We start from the raw sequence: 20,412 nt of genomic DNA on the forward strand, positions 1-20,412 counted from the left end.
TTTTTAAATCGAATCATCACCATGGCTCAGTTGAAGCTCATTCCTTCCATGAAGTGTTTTTGGCAGGGTTGCTATTGGAGGAAATGGGCCTCTGTGGGTATGACTCCTGGCTGGGAAATTAAAAAAAAAAAAAAATCAAGAGAGCAGACAACACTGGTTCCTCACAAAGCTATTTTAATTTTGAATAGGATAATTTTGTATGAACTATTAAAAATTTATATAGTATTGGTACAGCTAAACTGTTCTAACACTTGAACATTTTTTTCCTATTAAGTCTAATGAAGGTAAATAATTAAACTGGTATTGGGGGTCTCAAATTCCCTGATTGTCTGATATATTTTTTTCATTTCCTTATGCTGCCGTATTCAAATTCAGGTATATGTGTCTGGTTAAAGAGATCTTTTTCTCTTTTGCTATCAGCCTACTGATGTAGTAAATAGATTAATAGAACCAGATGATTGAAAAGTTTGAATTTAAAGATATGCATGTAGAATAATCATTTGAATATAGTGTTCTATTTTATTATTACATTCAGAAGCTGTAATATCAAAATATATGTACACATTTATGAGCTAAGGCCTGTGTATTTTCTTTTCAAATGTTTATCCAGATGTTCAGGAGTTTATGAGACTTTTTTTTTTTTTTAATGATTTATCTATGTATTTGAGAGAGAGAGAGAGCTAGAGTGGGGAAGGGGTAGAGGGAGAGAGAGTCTTAAGAAGATGCCATGCTGAACATGGAGCCCACTGCAGAGCTCGATCTCACAACTCTGAGATCATGACTCTGAGATCGTGACCTGAGCGGAAACCAAGAGTTGGATGCTTAACCATCTGTGCTACTCAGTGCCCCAGGAGTTTATGGGGGTTCTTAAATGATGAATACAATAAGGACTGGCTGGTTGAACTTCACTGAAGAGCAGATGAGATAATTAAACAGACACAAAGGTGGGGCAGTTTTAAAATAAATCAAATTGAAACAGTAGTTTCTGTTTTCCAACAGGTTGTATTGAAATTGAGTAGAAAGAATCAAACTGATTCTGTCAATCGATCAATGATACCAGGGAACCAAATCTGTTTTCCTCTTTAGGTCATTGGCACTGGACGCAGACAGGGGTATTCCCAAGCCGCTTCTGATCAGGAAGTGTTTGCAAAGATGCACATTCAGTCAGGGTTCCGTCATTTGCAGGGGTGGCCTAGTGGTTTTCAGTAGGATTCTGAGCTCCGCAACCTCATGGAACAGGGTTACCATTATTTGAACATCATCTGGCTTGTGGAGAGTTCGGATGTGAGGAAGTGGTAAGATTATGAGGTAGATTACTAGGATTTTTAAGTTCCTTTAACTAACCAAAAACTTCCACTTATTGGATGCTCCATTCTGTTGCATTTTAAGTAACTCACTGACAGTTATGAATCCAAAAACACTGATGCCTGTGTGGACACACATCGACTCGTGTCATGTGCTGGAAGAGCCCCTTTTGTTCTTCTGCCTGCCACTTGCCTGGTCACAGATCTGTGATGCACTCCTTGATTGCGAAGTGGCTGGCCAGGGCTCCTGAACTGTCTGTGGCCTTCCCTGTTGGGGAAAGAAACTAACTGGGGAGACTGAAAATGTATCATTCAGTTTGGCTTTTTGCTGTCCTTATCAGAGCCTTTTCGCACTTTGTCACTGTTTCCTTCTCTGTACATGGAGGTAGTAGTTACTATGAGACAGTGACTGAGTGTTGCAGATGGTTAGATCCTTAGGTGGAAGGCACCCCCAGAGCGGACTCTCCACCGTCAGTGCTCACAGCGCCATCTGGGAGTCTGGGAGTGGCCGTTCTGCACTGGTCCTCTCGCATTATCCCTGTTACCCAAGGGGGAATGCCTCTTTTCTTTCTTTCTCCTCCTTTTTTTTTTTTTTTTAAATGTATTACTTGCTGGACTTTTATTTAGCATATCCATAGCTTAGGTTGTTTTTTTTCCCATTCCTTTTTTTTTAACATCTTAATTTTTTTTTCATGTCCCAAGATTCATTGTTTATAAACCATACCCAGTGCTCCATGCAATACGTGCCCTCCTTGATACCCAGCACCAGGCTCACCCAGCCCCCCACCACCCTCCCCTCCATAACCCTTTTCGACTAGGATTTTTTGAATACGAAATACTTTGAGAGTTTATTTTGCAAGTAATATTTATAAAATGCAGCATACATCTGGAGAATTCCAAATAGTATTTTTCTGGTCATGCTTTCTTAAAAACTTGTTATAAATTTAGTAATAAGAAACTCAGAAAATCCCCTAATACTACAAGATACTAACACTAAATTAGAGCCTGCTGAATTTCTCAGAGTGCTTAATTATAACCACATAATCCAGATAGTCAAGCTTTGTTATGATAATAGATTAGGGATTGCATGTTACCTCAAGTCTTATTTAAGGTTCAGAAAATACAGTGGCTTACCTTCAAATATGCAGAAAATTGAAATGGTTTCTTTAGATAATATCCTACCTTAATTAAAACAACTAATGATGACATTTATACTGAGAGGCCATCAATCTTCAATTTCTAATGTGAATTAAAATAAAATCTAAGAAACGACTTGGAAGTATTTTCTGGGAAAAAATATTTTTAGGAAAATATAACTTTTTTTTTTTTTTTTTTTAGAAAGGTAAAGTAAATATGACCTTGTTTGCTATGCACTAATAATAATCACCTGACTTAAAAGAACTTCTTGGTGTGATACAAAGTGCTAAATAACCAGTTTGATGGAATTTACAGTTACCTATGGCTGTTTTTAGAATCATGTGAAGAGTCTGGAATTTAATTGCGGAATATTGACCTGGATTTGCAAATCGCTGAGATGTGTGATACCATTTGTCCTTATAAGTTCCAGAGTTAATATGCAAATAAAACTTCTCATGTTGCATACAAGTCAATATTTTTGTAAAGGATTGCCTTTTGAGAATCAAGCCCCATACAAAAGCAAACTTTCACAAAATACTAACAAAGTTATAATACCAAATTTAGACGGCCACCACTGAAAATGTGTACTATTATACTTTCTAAGAGGGAAAAAACTGAATTGGTTGGGGAGTGTTCTTTGATATATGGGTGGATGTCCTTAGCACTGTAAATAACCTCTGAGGCTATTTTAATACACTATAATGAACAGCAATCAAAATGACTGTAAACCATCAATGAAAAGTGATCAGTATATTCTATTTCAAAAAACAAATAAGAAGCTTCTGGTTAAATAGTGTAGATTCGATGATTATATTTATCTCTATTCCTTCCCAATAACCTAGTCAAATACCAAAGAATAGAAAAAGGATATAAACCCACAAGGACAAAGACAGAAGAAAAGACTACAGAGGAGAGGTATTCATACAATTTTAGGAGAGAGAAAGCAAAGGGATGAGGAGTCACTGTCAAGTTTGAGCTTTTCCTGTTCTGCTAAGTGCCGTTAGGGGAAACCCAAGAAGCAAGCCAATTGAAGATTCAGGAATTGAAGGCACATGAAAACGGAGAGGTTGGTTGAAAGTCTACATGGAGGGCTTTTACATCCCTGATGCATTTCATACCCCATATAGCCCGGCAGCCATCCCTTTTGTAGTAGAAGAGCTCTGTTTATAGACAAAAATGGAAAGGAGGGGATTTTCAGAGAAATAAGTTTCCTAGCAATGAACTGTGTACATTTTCTTAATCAAAAGCTTTGTCTGAGTGGCCAGCCCAGTGAATAAGCCAAGACGCACATTAACGCATGTCTTAAAATTTCATGAAAATGGAGATGAATAAAAAGTTTTCCTAAAAGAGAAAAATTATATTTTATAGGCAATAACTAGCATCAGAATAGCTGCCATTTCTCAGCAGCAACATTAGAAGCTGTGCACAACGGTGTTGAAATGCTGAGAGAAAATAATTTCTAATCTAGAATTTCCGATCCACCAAATGGTTGATCTAGTGTGACGATAGAAAAAGAAATTTTTATATATACAAGTGTTCACCAAATTATATTCCATGGTGACTTTTCCAAGAAAGTACTGCAAGATGTGTACCTTCAAAAAAGGGGAGAGATCATGAGATCATGAAGGGAAAAGATGTGGGGTGTAGGATTATGTATGGAAGGGAGCAGAAGAGCTCCCAGGATGGCCCTAAACAGAACTCCTGGCTGGTGGCTCTGTGTCAGGCCCCGTGGGAGGCTGAAGGGGGACAAGAGGACTGTCTCCTGGAATAAAATAGATGTGATAAATTACCTGATATGTTTAACCAGGATGTAGCAGTATTGATATTCCATTCAGAAATACATAGGTGAACAGCAAAAGAAACAGTTAAAAGAGTTAAAAATGATTGTCATGGATGTGAGGAGAAAGGGAGAAAGTAAGTGCTGTGTGCGTGTGTTTAAAGATTCATTTGGGACGCCTGGGTGGCTCAGTGGGTTAAGCCGCTGCCTTCGGCTCAGGTCATGATTCCAGGGTCCTGGGATCGAGTCCCACATCGGGCTCTCTGCTCAGCACGGGGCCTGCTTCCCTTCCTCTCTCTCTGCCTGCCTCTCTGCCTACTTGTGATTTCCCTCTGTCAAATAAATAAAATCTTTAAAAAAAAAAAGTTTCATTTATTTGAGAGAGGCAGGGAGGGAGAGAGCGAGCAAGGGTGTTCACGGGTGCGTGAGCAAGGGGAGGGTCAGAGGAAGAGGGAGACAGTCCTCAAACAGAATCCCAGGTGTTTGGGAGCCCATTGCGGGGATCTCACGACCCTGAGATCATGACCTGAGTAGAAAATAAAAGTAGGACACTTAGCGGACTGAGCCACACAGGCACCCTTGTGTTTTTAAAATAGGACTTAGAGTTACTACTTGACTTTGAAAATTAAGTTCATGTAATACTTCTAAGAAATTTTTAAAAGGAATTTTAAAAGGTAGGGAAGCAAACCATAAGATTTTAGGTAGTTTTCTATTAAACAATTATTTCTTAAAAAATTTTAAAATTTTTTAACATTTTAAAAAATTTTAACATTTTATTAATGTGTGTGTGTGTGTGTGTGTGTGTGTGTGTGTGTGTGTGTGAGAAAGAGAGCGATAATGAGACAGAGCATGAGCTGGTGGGGAGAGAGGGAGAAGCAGGCTCCCCGCTGAGCAGGGAGCCCAAACCAGGACTCGATCCCAGGACCCCAGGATCATGACCTGAGCCAAAAGCAGATGTTTAGCCGCCTGAGCCACCCAGGGACCCCCATCAAACACAGTTATTAACAATGCTTCTGGGGTTTCTCCTCAGTTTGATAGAAGACCCTATTCCATAGCAATATCTGGTAAGTGTCTACTCCCTTACATGTTTAAGAAAGGTATGTAGGTGGTACCAGTTACATTGGTGGCTTACTCTTGTTAATAGCCTTTTCTCCTTTATTAAATTTAATAACACAGTGTCATTGTTGAAAAGTTGAAAAATGGCCTCGTGCCCTTTGAGACGTCCTGCCAACCAGGAGGAGTTTGTAGGACCATCTTTGCAATTCTTTTTGGCTTCTAGGAGCGTCGGTAATAGTGAATGAGGACACAGAGAGCATTGTTCATCAGCAAAACCTTCTTCTGTGTTGTAGGGCGGAGAGCACTGTTACTACCACGGCAGCATCAGAGGAGTCAAGGACTCGAGGGCTGCTCTGTCGACCTGCAATGGACTTCAGTACGTGCGAGTCTCCCGTGGGAGCGTGGACTTGCTTTCGGCCATGCGCTGTTCCCATCTTTTCTTCCCCAGACGTTTGTTGTGGGGACTCTGCTGTGCCAGTCGCACCTTAGGGACTAGATATGGAGTCATGAACAAGGAGGGCATAGTCTCTGCTGTCTTAACATTTACAGTCTGCAAGAGACTCAGGGATTAAACACATGATTGCTGAGATTAATATTGAATTACCCTTTTGGTAGGAACTGTGAAGGGGAGTGTCAGGGACTTATGGGGGTGACCAAATCTCGTCTAGGGAGATTTCCCAAAGATGTACACCCGAGAATGTCACAGACAGGTGGTATGGGCCATGGGGGGTTGGGAGGGCCAAAGAAAGGAGCTTATATATTGGCATCAAGGCAGGCTCTAGAAAAACCTCTCTAAGCACCTTTGAGACCCAAATGGTAACCCTCAATGTAAAGACCTGGTTGTGGCCATGTGATGCAAAAGGATCTTGAAAATCTTATCTTCCTATATCTCTCAAAATTATTTGCAACACAGAGTCATACCGCTTAATGGAAATTCAGAGGTGGAAGCCACAAATATGCTTGTTTGCCTTTGCAGAATAAGATGGTTTGAGATGATGGTAACGAGCAAAGAAACCATTTTCTTATAGGTGGTACTGGATTTGTGTAATAAGAAATTCGTACTAGTTGGGGAGTGTCTTGGAATTATAACGGGACACATTGGAACTGCATGAATAGTCCTTTCCAAGTTCATCTTCTAACGTTTCCATTTTGTTTCAAAAATTAATGATAACATTTATAATTTATATGCTCATGGTATACCCTTTAACACCTTTTATAGCTTAGCTGTTGTCTAGGACAACGCTGAGACCACAATGGGATTCCGCATAGGTAGATGAATTGGGTTTTGGGCAGTATAAAGATAATTTGTTCAGGTATAGTGTTCATTTTTAAGGATGTAGTGGGAAGCTCATTTGCTGGTTCTTCCTCTTTGCCTTATTTTGTTAATTTTCTCCTTGTGCGGTTTCTTGTCTCGTAGTGGTATGTTTGAAGATGATACCTTTGTATATATGATAGAACCGCTGGAGCTGATTCACAATGAGGTAAGTCTGTGACCTCAATTTCCTTATGGTGTTTCATTCTTTTAGCATCTTTGCCTTTGAGCCATAAGGAACATAATGTAGATGTCAGCGTACATTAGATGTACCTTATTTCAAGTGTAGAATGACACTGTGAATTTTGAAGTTTAAATGGCACATCCCAGGTGTGTTGAGAAGCTGGTGCTTGTGTATTGAATTTAGAAATGTGCAGGCTATGAACTGCTGCATGGGGGAACATCAGCCACCTACACGGATGGGCTCGGCAGTTGGCTCTGTCAGCATCCAAACTCCCACGTTGGGGAAGTGAAGCCCATGGTTCTTTTGACTGAATGTGCAGTTTCAGCACACTCACACAGGGAAAGTGAAGTCACGGGATTTATTACATACAGATTCCAGAATCTAGGGTGGGGATCCGTAAGCCAGAGGAAGGCAGTCCTCCATTCCAGGTCATGAGGGAGCAGGAGATAGAGAGCAGGTAGCAAGAACCTATTACTTGAAAGAGGGTTAGAATGGAAGGCTCTAACGTATAGTGGGCTTAATTCTAAGTGGTTTTTAAAACAAGATACCTTGGGAAAAGCAAAGAGGGAACTTAGAGCAGGAATCCTAAACTCAAGTTCTTAATCGAAATGTCCAGACCCTGGATGTGAGCAAGGTTATCATGCTGTAAAATACCTGGGCAGCAGCTCAGAAAAAATACAAGTTGTTTTTCTCATCACACCAGACCACGCACCAGTAAGGAATGATAAGAGGCAAGAAATCTAGGTTTTGGGTAGTAAAGGCAGTTCTCTCCAGTCTACAGAGCAAAGAGGACATTGTGTTTTGTACCGACCCACTTCTTTCCCTTTAAACTGGCTTTTATGCTCATTTCTTCTTTAGATAATTATGTGACTTATGCTTAACTTTTATGGGAATCTTCAGTGAGAAAATTTGTAGTTGAACTGCGATTACATCAGACAGCATTTAGTTTTTTTAGAGATAGAGAAAAAAAATAATGTTTAGAATCGTGCAAAGGCCAGCAACCTAGATAAGAAACCATAAGGGCATTATGCTAAATGAAGGAAGGCAGACAATGGAAGACAAATGCTCTATGATCTTGCCTATATGTGGAATCTAAAAGTACTGAACTCAGAGACAGAGAACAGATTAGTGGTTACCAGAAGCCAGTGGGGGCAATTCATGAAGGTGGTCAAAAGGTACAAACTTTCAGGTATAACATAAATAAATTCTGGGATGTAATGTACAACTTTGTGACCATAGTATCTTTGTATATTTGAAAGTTGCTTAGACAGTAGATTTTTTAAAAATTAACATGTAACGTATTATTTGTTTCAGGGGTACAGGTCTGTGATTCATCAGTCTTACACAATACACAGTGCTCACCCCAATACATACCCTTCCCAGTGTCCATCACCCAAGACAGTAGATCTTATAAGTCCTCATCACAAACAAAAAGAGTAATTGTGGTGTTATGGGTGTTAACTACACTTACATATTTTGCAATATATACATAGATCATTATATTTCACACCTTAAACTTATACAATATTACATGTTACTATATCCCAATAAAATTGCACAAAAAAGGAATCGTATACTCTACTACTGTTGCTCACTAATAGAATCGAAACAAATCTGAAATTTGATTTGTATTCGTTAGGTATTGTAATGAGGCTTACTGCATGCTGGGCACTATTTTAGGTGCTAGGGATAAAGTGGTGAATAAGACATAGAGCCTGACCTTTATGGAGCTTATAGTCTACAAAGGTAGATGGGAAAAAAACCAGGATGAGTAAATAATTGCATACTGATTGTTAGCTAGCATGCTAAGGAGAAAAAAAATGAAGCCAAGGAGGAAGAATTACAAGGAAGGGCAAAATGAGGTGGTACTTTTGAAGGAGGACTTTCAAGAAATTAGGGAGCTGGAAGAGCCTTCTAGGAGAAGAGAAAATGCAAAGGCCCTGAGGTAGGAGTGTGTGTTATAGGAACTTTGAGGAGTCCAGCTAGGTTGGACAGTAGTAGCTAAAGGGGAGAGTTGTAGGAGATGAAGGCTCTGAGAGGTAGCAATAGGGAAGTCATATCAGTGAGAAGATCTGCTAATGGGAAAATAGTATTTTGACAGTGATTGAGTCAGAATATTGCAATCATTTGATGGGGTGCAGAAAACTTTTAAAGGATCTTTTATCTTTTTTCACTTATAGATAAATTTTGACCTGGGCATGAGCCATTTAGACTATTGATCGTCACAGTTGAACACACTTTTTTTTTTTTTTTTTTTTTTTTTGCTGTTGCAATGTGTGTGTGTATGCACACACACACACACACACGGTGTAAGTTTCAAATTTGAGACAGAGGTGTGATTAAATTTTAATGTTTAATGTTTGCTTAAACCTGTATCATTTTTCAACCAGTAAATGTGAAAATTACTGGATGACAAAGACAACCACCCCTAGATAAAGATATTTTGATTCAGTAAAATGTTTTTCCTCTACTTTAGTGATAGATAAATAACTTGTATACAGCAAGATTATTTGACTCGGTCAGCAAACAATTGACTTTGATTTCTTGTGCTGATTATGCTAAAAAAGAAAAAAAAAAAAAGAACAAAACAAAACCCCCAAATAATGACTCCCTAAGACTCAGAGTTTTTAAATATGCAAAATATGTAACTATGTAAAATAAGATTTTTTTCAATGCATCCCCAATAGGGCAGTTTTGCAGGTTTGATGAATTAAGAAATGTATGTGACTATGTTTAATAAACTGTTAAAGAAATTTATAAGTACAAACTGTTACTGTCATAGTATTTAAAGCATCAGTTTTATATTGTTATACCCATAATCATGTTCTTCAGGGGCTGACTGTTCCATGCCTACTCCCTTTTTTCTTACTTTCCTCCTCGCTCCCTACCTTTTTGTTCATGTAACAATCTGTCTTCATCTTCACCATGGGGAGAGGAGAAGGAACAGGGCTTGAAACTTTAGTAGCTTTTAAAATTGTATTTCTAATCCAGTTGTGAGTTTCATTGCTCTGAGTATCATTTTACCTGTTATCAGAATTAAGAATTTACTGAAGTTGAATTTAGATTTGTTGATTTTTAGTTTATTATTACTGGTTTTATTATGCTTTACAGCAAGTCAAGTAATATGGATGGAATATTTCTAATAAATTCATGTTATCTCTCAAGTAGTGAATAGCAAAACTCTTAATTATTTTGAGTTTCATATGTAATCTATTAAGAACACTTTTTTGATAACTAGTTTTCTGCTTATGAAACTAATACAGCATAGGAAATTTGGAAAAGCAAAATAAGCAAATACTTAACCACATTTTAAGTTTTCATGATCCCATCCTGGAGAGAGAACTTCTCTTCACCTTTCAATATACATTCTTCCAGTTTTTCAATGATATGTTCTTCTATATTTTTAAAATAAATTGAATCATTATTCTGTAATAGAATTTTAGCTCAATGGTGGATCTCTCTGAATCACAGTATTTTTATATGTAAAATAAAGATAAAATATGCATTATATAGAGTTCTTGTGAGGATTAAATCAGGTAATGTGTAGTACATTAATGGTGTCTGTCTCATACTATGCGCTCAGTAATGGAAGCTAATAGTAAATAATAATAATAATGGAAATAAGATGTTTCTAGAAGTGTGGCTTCTAGGGCAAAGGATATGAATATTTTCAAGGTCATTGATAGACATTGCTAAATTTCTCTTTGAACTATGCTCCCAATTTATTCTTATCGCAGAGTATGAGAGTGCTTTTTACTTTGCAACCATAATTAACTATGGTTATCATAATTTTAAAACCTTTGCCAACTGGATGGCAAAATTGGTATATCTTTTTTTTTTAAATTTGCCTTTTGAAGGAGTATTAAAGCATTCATCATTTTTTAATATGTTCATTGACCGTTTGTGTTTCTTTCTTGTGAATTTCCTATTCATGGCTTTGAAGAAAGCTAAGGTTTCAGAGTAGCTAATAAAACTACGTTTTTATCTACACTGGAGCAATTGGATAGTGCTCTCTTTTTTAAAAAAAAAAAATTAAGGTTCCGATAAGACATACTCATCATTTTTGATAGCTAAAACATTAACATATAAATGTTCCCATTTTAAGAAGGATATTGGAGAAAGTTCTAATGCTCTTCCATATAAGCTTGATCACATCTTGCTTTTTAATGGCCCACAACTGCTTTTGTTTCAGAAAAGCACCGGTCGACCACATATAATCCAGAAAACCTTGGCAGGACAATATTCTAAGCAAATGAAGAATCTCAGTAAGTTTGAATTAAGACGGCCATTTTATTTTATGTAGTAGGAGCCGGGCCTTGGTGGAACTCTATGCACATGCAGGAGGTAAAAGTTCTCTGCAGGGAGCCACGTGGGTAGGCAGTGGCGTGAACTGTGGCTGGTGTAGAATGAGGCCTGGAGAGTCCTTGCCGATGGAAATACTGAAATATGAAACCCAGGAGTAAACTGTTAGGAACCAGACAGTGTGGCTAAATTTAATGGTGTTTTGCAATGAGGCTCATGCTTAGATTTCTCTGGCAGTTTCCTGCTTTTCAGACAATTTGTATTTTCTCATTCTTATGCTCTGGTTCTGAGGCATCTTAAGCATATTGATGTTGACAAAGCTTCTTTTGGATTACTGGGGTATGTGATATTGCTTCTGTACGTTAATGCCAGAAGTCTTAAAAATTCATTCAAAGTCTTATGCCATACATTATTTTTAACCCTAAAATGAATTAAGCATAGTGAATTTTAGATATTGAGGGTCAAGAGGTATTAGGTCAAATATGCATATTCTAATGACTCTTGAATGGCTCGTTACATTTTTGATGATGTTTGGAAGAAAATATTATTTGAATTATAGATTAGAATTTGTACATTACAGATAGAATTAGATTTGTGACCATGAGAATGTGAAATGTTTAGTGATCGGAATACTTTTTTCACCTTAGTTTATTTTGATTTTGAGATAATATATGCTATCGATGTTGCTGTTTCTTCACATAATATTTTTATTTTATTTTATTTTATTTTATTTTATTTTATTTTATTTTATTTTATTTTATTGTTTGCATCATGATAAGTATATTCTTTAATCCCCATCACCTATTTTACCCATTCCCCCACCCTTTACCTCCCTTATAGTAGACATCAGTTTGTTCACCATAGTTCAGAGTTTCCTGGTTTGTCTCTTTTTCTCTCTTTTTTTTTTCCTTTGCTCATTTGCTTTGTTTCTTAAATTCCACAGAGGAGTCAGATCTTATGGTATCTGTTTTTCTCTAACTGACTTATTTTGCTTAGCATTATACTTTCTAGCTCCAATCTCTGTTCTTACAAATGACAAGAACTCATTCTTTTTTATGGCTGAGTAATATTCCTGTGTGTGTGTGTGTGTGTGTGTGTGTGTGTGTGTGTGAACCACATCTTCTTTGTCCTTTCATCTGTTGATGGATATCTGGGCTCCTTCCATAGTGTGGTCATTGTCAGTAATGCTGCAATAATCGTAGCGGTGTATGTATCCCTTTGAATCAGTGTTTTTGTACTTTTTTGGTAAATACCTGTGGTCTGATTGCTGGATTTTAGGGTAGTTCTGTTTTTAACTTTTTGAGGAATCTCCATACTGTTTCCCACAGTGGCCGTGCCAGTTTGCATTCCTGTCAATAGTGCAGGAGAGTTCCTGTTTCTCCACAGCCTCGCCAACACTTGTGGTTTCTTGGGTTTTTTATTTTATCCATTCTGACAAGTGTGAGGTGATAGTTTTGATTTACATTTCCCTGATGATGAGTGATATTGATCATCTTTTCATGTGTCTCTTGGGCATCTGGATGTTTTCTTTGGAGAACTGTCTGTTCATATCTTTTATCCTTTTTAAAAAATTTATTTTTTTAGGGAGAGAAAGAGAGAGTGAGTGCATGCATGTACAAACAGGGGAGGGGCACCTGTCCCTCTTCTGCCCATTTTTTAATTGGATTATTTGGTTTGGGGGTATTGAGTTGTATCAGTTCTTTATATATTTTGGATACTAGCCCTTTATTGGATATGTCATTTGCAAATATGTTCCCCCAGTCAGTAGGTTGCCTTTTAGATTGGTGATTTTTTCCTTTCCTGGGCAAAATCATTTTATTTTGAGAGAGTCCTAATAGTTTATTTTTGCTTTTGTTTCCCTTGTCTCAGGAGACAGATCTAGACATCACAGCTGATGTCAGAGAAATTACTGCCTGTGCTCTCTTAAGGATTTTTATGGTTTTTAGGCCTCACATTTAGGTCTTTTATTTTTTCTTTTTTTAAAGATTATTTATTTATTTATTTGACAGAGAGAGATCACAAGTAGGCAGAGAGGCAGGCAGAGAGAGGAGAGGAGGAAGCAGGCTCCCTGCTGAGCAGAGAGCCCGATGCGGGGCTCCATCCCAGGACCCTGAGATCATGACCTGAGCCGAAGGCAGCGGCTAAACCCACTGAGCCACCCAGGAGCCCTCACATTTAGGTCTTTAATCCATTTTGAGTTTATTTTTGTGTGTGGCAGAAGAAAGTGGTCCAGTTTCCTTCTTTTACATGGAGCGGTTGTTGAAGAGATTTTCTTTTTTCCATTTTATGTTCATTCCTCCTTTGTTGAAGATTAATTCATCGTATAATTGTGGGTTTATTTCTGGGTTTTCTATTCTGGTCTGTTGATCTGTGTGTGTGCTTTTATGCTAATACCATACTGTTTTAATTACTACCACTTTGTAATATAACTTGAAGTCTGGAATTATGATACCTCGAGTTTTGTTTTTCTTTTTCAGGATTTCTTTGGCTATTTGAGGTCTTTTGTGGTTCCACACAAATTTTAGGATTGGTTGTTTCTAGTTTTGTGGAAAATGCTTTGATATTTTGATAGGGATTGCTGTAAACCTGTAGATTACTTTGGGTAGTATAGATGTTTTAACAATATATGTTCTTCCAGTCCATGCGCATGGAATGTCTTTCTATTTTTTGGTATCATCTTGAATTTTTTTCATCAGTGTTTCATAGTTTTCAGAGTACAGGTCTTTCACCCCTTTGGTTGAGTTTATTCCTAGATATTTCATTGTTTTCGGTGGAATTGTAAATGGGATTTATTTCTTAATTTCACTTTCTGCTGCTTCATTATTAGTGTGTAGGGAAACAATAGATTCCTGTACATTGAATGTGTGTCCTGCGACTTTACAGAATTCATTGATCAGTTTTAGTAGTTTTTTGTGAAGTGTTTCAGGTTTTCTATATGTAGTATCATGTCATCTGCAGATAGTGAGAGTTTTACTACTTCCTTACCAAGATAGATGCCTTTTATTTCTTTTTGTTTTCTGATTGCTGTGGCTAGGATTTCCAGCACTATGTTGAATAAAAGTGGTGAGAGTGGACATCCCTGTCCTGTTCCTGATCTTAAGAGAGAAGTTCTCAGTGTTTCCCTCTTGAGTGTGATGTTGGCTGTGGGTTTTTCACATAATGCTTTCATTATGTTGAGGTCTGTTCCCTCTAATCCTACTTTGTTGAGGGCTTTTCTCATCAGTGGATGTTGTACTTTGTCTAATGCTTTTTCTGCCTCTATCGAAATGATCATATGGTTTTTATCCTTCCTTTTATTGATGTGATGTATCATGTTGCTTGTTTTGTGAATATTGAATGAACCACACTGGTGTCCTGGAAAGAAATCGCACTTGATTGTGGGTTTTTAAAATGAGTTTTTAAAATGAGTTTAAATGCATTTTTAAAATGTATTGTTGGATTCAGTTTGCTAGTATTTTGTTAGGGAGTTTTGCTTCTGTATTCATCAGGAATATTGATTTGTAGCTCTCTTGTGTGGTGTCTTTATTTGATTTTGGTATCAAGAGTGGTACTGGCCTCATAGAACCAATATGGAAGTTTTCCTTCTGACTACTGTTTTGTAATTGTTTGAGAAGAATAGGTATTACCTCTTCTTTAAATGTTTGGTAAAATTTGCCTGTGAAGCCATCTGGTCCTGGGCTTTTATTTTGGGGGAGTTTTTTGATTTCTGATTAAATTTCAATGCTGGTAATTGGTCTGTTCAAGTTTTCTCTTTTTTCCTGCCTTCGTTTTTTTTTTTTTTTTTCATATATTTTAAATACACACATATATATATGTATTTAAATATATATATAAATATATAAATACATATAGTTTTCACTTATTTTAAAAACATAACTCCCATTGGACTGCAGTCAAGTATAAATTTCTGTATTCCCTTTTCCTTTATACAGGTATGGAAAGCAGTGGCCAGTGGCCCTTTCTGTCTGAATTGCAATGGTTGAAAAGGAGAAGGAAGAGAGCCGTGAACGTGAGTGTGGCGTTGAACCACGGAGGGGGCCACTTCACACGGTGAAATTGTTTGCCTGAAATCACATGGTATCTGAGCATATCTAAAACAGTTTATATTTGGACAACATCTTCTCACAAACCAAAACGACAAACCAAACTCTTCCTGTGGTTTGAGTCTTACAGGCATATTGCATTTTAGTCAGCTTTTTCTATTTGATATAAACTGGTTACAGCGTCCTGTGAACCCTGATGTCATCTAAGGAATGTATTGTTTTAGCTTCATTTTCAAAGCATTTTCTTATGAAAATTACAGTGCATTTTGTTTTCTGTTAAAAGTACAGCAGACTTTTTCATATGGCTTATATAACATTGTTTGAAACATTTTTGTTCAGCCAGAAGGGTAAGGGGAAGTGTTAGGTTTTGAAATGCTGGCTAATGATGCTTGCTTGCAGTTCTTTCAAACTGAAAGCTCTGTTTTACCAAAATTTGAAGCTGGATATGTTTTCCTGAGGATCTATTTGACCATTAGTGTCATGACAGTTACTAAATAAGAATCGTGTAATTATATAATCAGCGACTGTAGTATAGCTCCCATGTATTGATAAATGTATAGGAGCTTTGTAACTGGAATTATGTTCCTAGTCTTTTTCATAATAGATTAGAAAGCTGTAATGATGGGGACTGTTTCGTAATTACATAGTGAATGCTATGTAACCGAGAATTAATTCTACCGCATATAGATTACATGGTAATTTACTAGATAACTTAATGAGTAATTATACTGAAAATTGCACATTTTAGATAATGTTTTGCTGCATGTATTTTTTTGTGAAAAAATTAGACCACCAGTCGTCAGAAACTTAGTTACAGGTGAAATTATCCTCTTTTTATGCTTATGAATACAAATTTTGTTTTTTTACCTAGAGATCTTTTTTTTTTCTTAGTCTTGAAGATGTGGTTGGTAATAATAAGTTTTATATAGAGTACTGACATTTCACTACATTCTACCCCTATCAAATATAAACTGATCGGTAACCTTGTGCGTAAAGAAAGAGAGTCATTATTGGTTTTTCAACTGTGAAAAAAGAATTAAAATGCTTAGTACTTGCTCTTAAAATTACCAAGGATTAATCAAAATTTAGAAGCATTTAGAAAATAGTAATTGTCAATGTTTGCTCCTTTGAGAAGTCGTGTGGTTAAGATTTAGTATGTTATTAAAATTTCACTCTAGTGAGTTAATGCTTCTTTTGACTATATTGATAGTTATTCCACATGTACTGTGCCATTCTTATTAAATGAGTTTTAAGTAGATTTCCTTTGAAGTTTTAAGTAGGCAGGAATCGTTTTTATCACATTTTAATGCCAAAGAAGTTGAGATTTATTTATTTTAGCAGAATTATACTGTATACTTTTCTCTAGAGTATTTTTATATATGAAAATCATATAAAAATAACATGACCTGGGGGTTCCTGGCTGTCTCAGAGTTGCAGAGGGTGCAACTCTTGATCTTGGAGTCGTGAGTTCGAGCCCCATGTTGGGAATAAAGATTACTTAAAAATAAAAAAAAAAAATCTTAAAAAAATAGGCTTTTATCTTAATGAGTATTTTAATGATAATTAAATACAATTCTTTTCTGAATACTTGAACATTTATCCACATTTTATAGTCACTGTTTTTGATTTTGCTTACCAAACTTTTTCCAGGGTGTTTATAAAGCAGGCAACAAAGAGTTCTTTTGAAATTCAAAGTCAGTCCACAAGTTAATAGCATCATAGATACATCCACCACCATTCTGACATTATTTTTATTTTTCACAGCCATCTCGTGGTGTGTTTGAAGAAATGAAATATTTGGAACTTATGATTGTTAATGATCACAAAACGGTAAGAATATGAAGAATCAGTGAGGGGCGCGTGGGTGGCTCGGTTGGCTGGGTGACTGTCCTTGGCTCAGGTCATGATCTGGAAGTACCAGGATGGAGTCTCACCCTGGGCTCCCTGCGCAGCAGGGGTCTGCTTCTCCCTCTAACCCTCTCCCTTCTCATGCTCTCTCTTACAAAGAAATACAAAAATCTTAAAACAAACAAACAAACAAACCAGTGAGTTTTAGACCTAGAAGCTTGCTTAAGAAAGAATACATTTCACTTTATATTGAATCATTATTTGTTACTTATTAAGGCCAATATATTTAGATGCTTTATTTCTTTGGAACTATTGAATGCCTTGATTTATTTCATGTGTTTGGAAACACTGGGCTTTATAGAATTTTCACAACTCAAATAAACAGATGAATATTTAGTGGTTATAATGAATGGATTTAACTATTTGTTTGACATCTTTTACGTACCTTCATTTAAAATTCTTATGCTGTACTTTTCTTTATCTGTGTATTTGGTCACTACTTTCTAACTTGATTCCATGTCTTTGTTCTGAGAACATTTTTTTCTTACAATTTATTATGACTTGTGGCAGATGTAATTATAGGAAGTAAAGATGTATAATAAAAGCATGTCCAAAGAGACAGTCTTTGATGACTTATCTCCTTTAAATTTTGGAAAGATGAGTACTATTGTGTTACTTAATGTCAAAGTAAACTGTGATTTAATATGTCATCTCAATAACATTTAAGAGACATGAAAAATAATTACTGCCTCCATTGGCTGTTCTTGAAAATGGAGTAGAAAGTTTCTTTTTTTAAAGGTTTCATTTATTTATTTGAGAGAGAAAAAGCAAGCATGAGCCAAGGAGAGGGGGCAGAAAGAGAGGGAGAAGTGAGCCCAGGGATCATGACCAGAGTTGAAGGCAGATGCTTAAGTGACTGAGCCACTCAGGTGCCCTGAGCAGAAACCTTCTTACTCGTGTTTTAGTTAATTGTATCCCTTGTAAAACAGGTTGACTGAAGCCTAGAGCTTTCTAAAGAGTCTTGTCCAATAGGCTGTTTGCTAGTATAGCCAACACTTGGGGTGTGATTAAATATTTAACACCTAGCTCTGTGGGGAAAACAGCCTTGGTTTATAATGTTTGCTGATAGCTGTAGTGTAAATACTACCATCATGGCTGATTTCAAGCTACTGGAGTAAGGTTACTAAATGAGGAGGTGGGAGAAGTTGCATCCATTTGGCTCTTGTGAACTTTTGGGAGCTGACTCCACCACCCCATTGCTGAGCCTTCCAGACTGTGTAAGCTTGTTATACTTCTTGTAACTGTATAATTTAATGTAAGAAATTATATAAACTAAGAGTGTAGCTGTTTTTATGAAAACTGAGTTATATTTCTGGAAAGATGAGAATATTTTAAGAAATATTTAAAGTCAGCTATGGGTTAAAAACTTGCAAAAGATTGCAATAAGAATTCACATTGCTTTGCATATATCCTTAAGTCCTTGTTTTACTTTAAGGAGACAAAATTAGGTTAGTAAGTGTTAGGGTAAAATGACAGTATGCAATTCTAATTAGTAGACACTACTCAAGAAAAGGCCTTGGAACCATAAATTTAAAAAATATGACTTAATTTATTTTTAAACTTGTACTTGTCTCTCTACATTAGCAGACATTTTCTATTACTTGCTAAGTACTGGTTTAGTTATGCTGAATATTATTAAGTGGAATACCTGTTAATTATATATGCAGATTTATTTTATTTACCAGTAGCTTTTAAATATATTGCTTGATATATGTTAGCAGAAGGAGAGGAGAGGTCCTCTCTGGTCAGAAGGAAAACCAAATATATAGACAACCATTTTAGATAATAAAGGCTAAACTAAGAGTTTCAGAAGGACATTAATTTGCTTGAAACCCCAAGAAAATTTTTCATCTGAACTATTTTTGTTGATTGGGACATTGAGATTTCTTGTAGGTACTTCTCAGTCCTTAGCGTTGTGGCATGTTGTGAAACTATGACATTAGACACATCCCCTTTTTCTAATATCCATTATGCAAATACTTTTTAAAGTCGTGGAAGGAATAATTATGATTCATGCAATGCCTTTAAATTCACAAAGTACGTTCACAGAAAGCTGGGAATGAATAGAACACTTCTCCAACCCGTGACTTGTATCTCCGCATCTCCTGTTCCACCATACTCTGGTAGGAAGGTACATAAAGCTATCAGTCAGATTAGGTATAAGTAACTGTATAAATTGGAAACATCAATTTTTTATAAATATTATATACTTTGGATTTATTTTTTAATCCTTTTAAATGGAAGTATTTAAATAATCTTGTCATTATCTTATGAATATAAAATAGCACCTTCCCATTATAATATCATTTTCATATGTGGAAATTTTCTGCACATTATACCATAAATTCTGTGATAAAGGTACTTTCTTTATACTACCAGCTTTGTTCACGATAAACCTTGGTAATTGTTTTATTATTATTGTTATTAAAATTGAGTGAGAACTAGTCATGATATGTTATCTGTCTTTGAAACTAGAAGAAAAGAACTGTAATTTTCACTGATAAACTTGGAAGAAATACATAGTGAGAAATGAAATAAAAAGTTTTAATTTTGAGTACTAATAGTACCTAAAGTAGAAAGAAATTACCTAAGGTGATTTCTACTATTTAAATAAATATTATATCTGGAGTAACAAGACAACATATTCCTTTTGCTTTGAGGCCAGGATGCATCCAACGCCCACATAAGTATGTCGTTTTATAAGGATTTTTTCTTTTGAGACGCGAGAAAAAAAGTTTTTTTAAGGTGTGCTTTATATGAAATGAAGAAAATGAAGGTTGTTTTTGAATTTGATTACCACAAAGAAGTAGTAAATCAGAACATGGATTGGAGTCCTGAAGTTCACATTTTTAAAGTAAAACTGAACTAGAATAATTAACATCTGTTTTTTTAATACCTGTAGATTTACTGTTGGGTTTTAGAGTGATCATCCTTGAAATGACTCATTATACACTCTTTGTGCTAAATGAGGCAGCACAGTTGTTTTGATAACTATCACCCTCAGATGGAAAATCAAGCACTAATTTTATTTTATTTTTTTTTCAAAAAACAAATTTCTTTAAGGGTTGTAATTGTTCGGGAAGGCAAAGTAAAATTTGGCACTTTAAATGTAAATTATTTTCAGTGATCACAAATTGCAAAAGTAAGTTTTATCATAAATGGAGATTGCACATCTTTCTTTGTATGCAAAATTATTTCTTATTCATGCAGGAAATAGAAACATTTTGCCTACATTCACATTGAAGCTAATCTCTTTAATTCAGAGTAACCTAATATTGGCTTTCTGAAAAAATGCAGACACCTTATTTTGAACAAGCATCATGTTATCAGTGGCTTTCAATTAGGAAAGGAAAATCCCTCAATTTTGTAGAAAGCATCTTGGTAGTTGG

At 36.1% G+C, this 20,412-nt stretch overlaps 1 protein-coding gene across 2 annotated transcripts in view; it reads left to right on the plus strand.

Annotated features, from left to right (window-relative positions):
* ADAM23 (ADAM metallopeptidase domain 23) overlaps window positions 1–20,412 on the plus strand; it is a 171,587-nt gene that overhangs the window by 95,423 nt on the left and 55,752 nt on the right. For both annotated transcript variants that reach the window (XM_059393306.1, XM_059393307.1), the window contains exons 5-9: window positions 5,568–5,650; window positions 6,692–6,755; window positions 10,963–11,035; window positions 15,005–15,081; window positions 16,880–16,945. In XM_059393306.1, the coding sequence (XP_059249289.1) occupies window positions 5,568–5,650; window positions 6,692–6,755; window positions 10,963–11,035; window positions 15,005–15,081; window positions 16,880–16,945 (363 nt within the window). The remainder of the gene's footprint in view (window positions 1–5,567; window positions 5,651–6,691; window positions 6,756–10,962; window positions 11,036–15,004; window positions 15,082–16,879; window positions 16,946–20,412) is intronic.

This window comes from Mustela nigripes, chromosome 3, assembly GCF_022355385.1.
Source record: "Mustela nigripes isolate SB6536 chromosome 3, MUSNIG.SB6536, whole genome shotgun sequence".
NCBI lineage: Eukaryota > Metazoa > Chordata > Mammalia > Carnivora > Mustelidae > Mustela > Mustela nigripes.